The following is a 5,534-nucleotide window of genomic DNA, read 5'->3' on the forward strand; positions in this document are numbered from 1 at the left end:
GGGAAGGTACCTATCTCAGTTGCCTATATAAAGAAGACCTTGGTCCCTGCTCTAGCTATCAAGAAGTATACATTATTCTTTACCCATTGAAGATTGCATAAAGGATAGCTCAGAGGAGAAACACCAAGAACGAACAACAAGATCAACCATGTCTGCACCAGGTTAGTTTGTGTTCTTAACTTGAGTACATTATACATATGCATACATGTAAGATTTACACTTATAAACAACCCTCTCATGTGCCCATTAGCCATGGAGGGCCAAATCACGACGTCGCATTATGCCACGGAGGGCCAAATCAAGCATGCGATAAAGCTACTAATATCCCTGATTATGGGAGAAGTACGACTTTGACCCTTCTACATCGTCGGCTGTCGTTTTGTCCGGATACGACAGCGCCATTTTGGCTCTGATCGGATGTGCCGTCTTGTCGAACAGAAGCGTGCACATAAAAGTTGTTTACTTCTTTTTTGTGACTATCGATTTTATTATTAGTCACCTTCACATGGATTGCATCCCTCCACATATTCGATTTGGTATACTATAAAATTATGATTAGTTTTGTCCAAAGAAAAAAAATTACATTACCATCAATCTGCCATTTAATATAAAGGGAGTAAGGGACTCTCGGCATTTAGAGTGCAGCATTCTTCCGCTTCGTCTAATACCGCGACGTTTGTACTTTTTTTCATAATTTTTTTTTATTGATTTAGGCTGCTCTTATTTCACTCGCTGCTATTATCGAAATTGCTTTCGCTTTCTTTTTACAAGGGTCCAATCGCCAGTGAGTTTTGAAGATAATTGCTCGAGGTTGAATTCTTGCATGCAATAATTGAAATCTTTAATTAATGGATTCAACAAACGACATGTCTACATTATTAAAACAGAGACCATCTTTTTGTACAGAAGGGCAGAGCCTTATCTTGTCTAAAGTACCTACATATACAAACAAATATGTACAGAGATATTTCATGAATTCAAACTCTCTCCAGGTTGTTCCAGATTATTCTCCACTTCTCTAGAGGACTTGGGCCGAATTGCTTGTGAGTTGGGCAGTTGGGCTGGTAATGCTGATGGGTTGCTTATCTTATCATCTTTTTATTTCTGCAAAAGACCGAGAAATCATGTGGAGGTGCTGTCTTGCTAGCAGATCTATACTACACCTTACATGCTTAAGATAATAGTCTTATCGTTCTAGTAGGCCGCCAAGTTTTATAAGACCAAGAATAATATGTTCATTGTTAATTAAATCATGCATTCACTCGATGTGGTTTGATCTGTTGTATTGTTTGATTTGACCTAGGAATAGCTAGCCTTTATATATTTGTAGCTACTCTGTCTCAGAGAGAGAGGGATGGGGAAGAAGGAAGGAGGAGAAGGAGAAGAGAGTAGTAGTACTACTACTACTCTTCCATTGTTTGAGAGCAAAACAGCAAGATTTAGAGGTGTTTATAGGGTTTTTGCCTCAACTATATTTGTGGGAGCGTGTTTGATATGGGTGTACAGACTAATAAACATCCCGAAAGCTGGAGAGAGAGGGAGATGGGCGTGGATTGGTATGCTCATGGCTGAGTTCTTGTTTGGTTTGTATTGGATCATCACTCAGTCTGTTCGCTGGAGTGTCACTTATCGTCAACCTCTCAAGAATAGACTCTCACAGAGGTTTGCTAGCGTCTTAGTCATCTTCTAGTTCATATATATATGAGTAAAAGTGTAATACAGTAACCAGTATTAGAGATGATCTGTACGAAAAAAGAAGTCAAGTTTGCATTCATATAGAGAAATTATATTTCCATGTGAAAGTATGCTTAAACTTTTAGAATTTACCTTATTCTTTGGTTTGCATACTTGATTTTGAGTTCTTAGAAACCTTTCTTTGTGTTATGCAGATATGAGGAGAAGTTGCCGGGTGTTGATGTTTTTATATGCACTGCAGACCCGAAAATGGAGCCGCCAAGTTTGGTGATTAACACTGTGTTATCAGTCCTGTCCTGCAATTTTCCATCTGAGAAGTTGAGTGTTTATCTCTCGGATGATGGCGGTTCACAGTTTACTTTCTATGCTCTTTTGGAGGCGTCTCGGTTCTCCAAGTATTGGATACCCTTTTGCAAGAAGTTCAAGGTTGAACCAAGGGCACCGGAGGTTTACTTTACCCTGCATTCTGACGTTAATGACACCAAATATGGTCCAGAATGGTTTGATACCAAGGTAAGTACTGTTGTGTATGGAAACTAGAAGAACAAGGTTAATGTTTTCGCCTTTTTGATTTTGTTGAAAAAAGGACTAATTGATTCACATGTATGATGTCGAAGAAACTTTATGAAGAAATGAAAAATCGGATCGATTCTGTTGTTGAAAGTGGGAAGATACCAGAAGAAACAAGGAATCAACACAAAGGGTTCTCAGAATGGAACCTTAAAGTAGCAAAGAATGATCATCACTCAATTATGCAGGTATAAAATTCTTGGATGAATTAATATATTGATCTTTATCTGTTAACTTTGGTAAATTTGGTTTTTTATTTCATTTCTGTGCCTCTGATTTCTTTTGAAGATTATAACTGATGGAAGAGACACAAATGCCGTGGACAACGATGGATGCCGATTACCAACTATTGTCTACATGTCAAGAGAAAAGAGACCCCAACAGCCACACAACTTCAAAGCTGGAGCCATGAATGCACTGGTTAGCTTTAGCTTCCTCACTTGCCAATGCTTTGTTGACACTAAGTTTTAACCTCTGTGTTTGATTTGGAAAATCTATAGCTTATTCTCGTGTATAGTGATTTTAACTTGACATTTGGAATTACCATGAAACTGAAAGGCTATTTCCATTGTACAGCTGAGAGTGTCATCAGAGATAAGCAATGCACCCTTCATTCTCAACTTGGACTGTGACATGTACGCAAACAATGCAGATGCAATACGAGAGGCACTTTGTTTCTTCTTGGATGAAAAGACTGGCCACGAGACTGCTTACGTGCAACATCCGCAGTTCTACAACAATCTCACAAAGAATGATATTTATGGAAATGCATGCTTCGTGACTAATGCGGTGAGTTATGTAGACCATGGTTGTGACTGCCCCTTTCCTTTCAAATTAGGACTACTAAAAGTAAGCTAAAGATCTTGAACTTAACCTAACAAGTTATGATTTTTGGACAAAGGTTGAACTGGCTGGGTTAGGTGGATATGGAGCGGCCTTGTATTGTGGCACCGGATGTTTCCATCGAAGAGAATGTCTCTGTGGAAAGAAGTATTCAAAGGGTTACACAGAAAAATGGAACATTGATGGCCAGAATAGTACTATTGACAAAAGTATCCAAGAATTGGAGGAATCTACGAAACCTCTTATCGATTGTAGCTATGAAAAGGGCAGTCAATGGGGAAAAGAGGTCTCTTTCTCTGTCTCTCTCGCAATTTCAGAATATTACTCGTAAAGGTGATGATGAAATATTTGTTATGGCTATGCAGATGGGACTGATATATGGATGCCCTGTCGAAGATATAGTTACTGGTTTGGCAATACAATGCAGGGGTTGGAAATCAGTTTATTACAATCCAGAAAGGCCTTCCTTTGTTGGTGTTGCTCCAAACACCCTAGAAATCGCACTTGTTCAACAAAAGAGGTGGTCTGAGGGCATGTTTCAGATATTTTTCTCCGAGTATTGCCCTTTCATATATGGACATGGGAAGATACACTTTGGTGCCCAAATGGGATATTGCCTCTACCTTCTATGGGCTCCAGTTTCATTCCCAACTTTGTATTATGCACTTGTTCCTCCTCTTTGCTTGCTCCATGGCATTCCCTTGTTCCCCAAGGTACATCTTTCTTACTTTTTTATCTTGATGGACACAAGACTTGATAAGCCAATTGAACAAGAGAATTTGAGGGCGGAATTTTTAACCTGAAACGTTAATGCACACGAATTTAAGCCAATTCAACATTGTTGTTATTAAATCGGTGGCTTCTAATTGATCTTGCAGGTGTCAAGCCTATGGTTCCTAGCATTTGCTTATGTTTTTGTAGCAAAGAATGCATACAGCATGGTTGAATTTGTGATGTGTGGGGGTACACTCAAAGCATGGTGGAACCTACAAAGAATGTGGCTGATCCGACGAATCACTTCGTACTTCTTTGCCTTCTTCGACACCATAAAGAGGCAATTGGGGCTATCTGAAACACACTTTGCCCTCACCGATAAGGTTGTCACCGATGATGTGTTAAAGAGGTATGAGCAAGAGGTTTTGGAATTTGGAAGCTCAAGCATTATGTACACTGTAATGGCAACATCGGCATTGCTTAACTTGGTGAGCTTAGTTTTGGGGACAAAGCGGGTTGTGATGGATTTAGAGTTGAAGGCCTTGGACCAGTTCATTAGTCAAGTTATTCTTTGTGGCATATTGGTTTTGATCAATATACCAGTGTATGAAGCTCTCTTCTTGCGCAGTGATAAGGGCCATATACCATCCTCTGTCATGTACAAGTCTGTTTTTGTGCTCACGTTGGCATGCTTGATGCCTATATAGTAGGAACGCTTGCTCAAAGATTGAACCTCCAAATTTACTCACTTGACCTTTTTGCTTTTTACACCTCCTATCAAATTTTTAAATACTAAATTTACTCACTAAAGTTCCTCAAATAACCTCACTCATAAACAAATTATTATCTTTAAAATAAAAAACTTAGTCATTTCAATGATTTAATTACTTTATAAATCTTAACTACATATACATACCTTAATCAAACAACATGCATAAATTGTTTTTCCAATAAAATATAAAAAATCAAACACAAGGTATTGAGTTTCGAAAATTAATTTATAATCAATAAGAAAATAACATGAACTATTCTGTGGTTTTTTTTTTTTTTTTTGTATTTTAGCTGTTAAAGAAAATGAAGAAATCATTTTTTCTTAATGTTTATTTATTTTCTCTACTTTTTGTACCTCATGATTAATTATTAAAAAAAAAATATTTTTTAACTACTACTCTTTTTTGTTTTTTGTTTTTTTTGCAAATATAATAGATAGACTTAGATCCAGGTCATAAATTATAATAGGATTTATTTTGTTTTCCCTCACCAATGCATGTTCAACATATATATCAATATATCATACATTTTTATGTCACATTATCTTAATAATATTTTTAATTCTTATTAAATATATATGAATGCTTTAATGAGTATGTAGTGAAATTGAAAAATGAAAAATAGATAAGGAAAATAATAAAGAATACAATCTAATATTATTGAATTGGAAAGTTTACATAAAATAAATATAATATTTTTTAGGTATAATTATTGTCCTTAATAGTAATTTTATAGTAGGTTATATATGTCATTTAATAATTCATAATAGAGTGAGGTCAAGTGAGTAGATTTGGAGGTCCCAATAGAAACACTCTTGAAGAATAATCATAATATAAACTAGCATTCCCTATTGGGACATGCTTAATAATCCCGGACTTCTTTTGAATTTTTTATTTATTTTTTTATATCAGAATAAAGAACTTTCATTGATAATTATGGTC

The 5,534-nt window shown here is 36.3% G+C and overlaps 1 protein-coding gene across 1 annotated transcript; it reads left to right on the forward strand.

The window, feature by feature from the left end:
* Nucleotides 1-1,079: 1,079 nt before the first annotated feature.
* LOC112165927 (cellulose synthase-like protein E6) lies at nucleotides 1,080-4,592 on the forward strand. Its single transcript, XM_024302631.2, has 8 exons — nucleotides 1,080-1,662; nucleotides 1,890-2,208; nucleotides 2,313-2,453; nucleotides 2,554-2,685; nucleotides 2,842-3,054; nucleotides 3,167-3,394; nucleotides 3,474-3,821; nucleotides 3,987-4,592. The coding sequence occupies exons 1-8, from the start codon at nucleotides 1,355-1,357 to the stop codon at nucleotides 4,527-4,529; spliced, it is 2,232 nt and encodes a 743-aa protein (XP_024158399.1). The 5' UTR covers nucleotides 1,080-1,354; the 3' UTR covers nucleotides 4,530-4,592.
* Nucleotides 4,593-5,534: the final 942 nt, after the last annotated feature.

Source organism: Rosa chinensis, chromosome 5 (assembly GCF_002994745.2).
Source record: "Rosa chinensis cultivar Old Blush chromosome 5, RchiOBHm-V2, whole genome shotgun sequence".
In the NCBI taxonomy this organism is placed as follows: Eukaryota; Viridiplantae; Streptophyta; class Magnoliopsida; order Rosales; family Rosaceae; genus Rosa; species Rosa chinensis.

Bases quoted from the DNA above. Each gene is read 5' to 3' on its own strand.
- LOC112165927 (XM_024302631.2), top strand. From the start codon at position 1,355: ATGGGGAAGAAGGAAGGAGGAGAAGGAGAAGAGAGTAGTAGTACTACT. The intron at 2,686-2,841 runs GTTAGCTTTAGC...TCCATTGTACAG, and splicing joins CTGGAGCCATGAATGCACTG to CTGAGAGTGTCATCAGAGAT. The intron at 3,395-3,473 runs GTCTCTTTCTCT...ATGGCTATGCAG, and splicing joins GCAGTCAATGGGGAAAAGAG to ATGGGACTGATATATGGATG.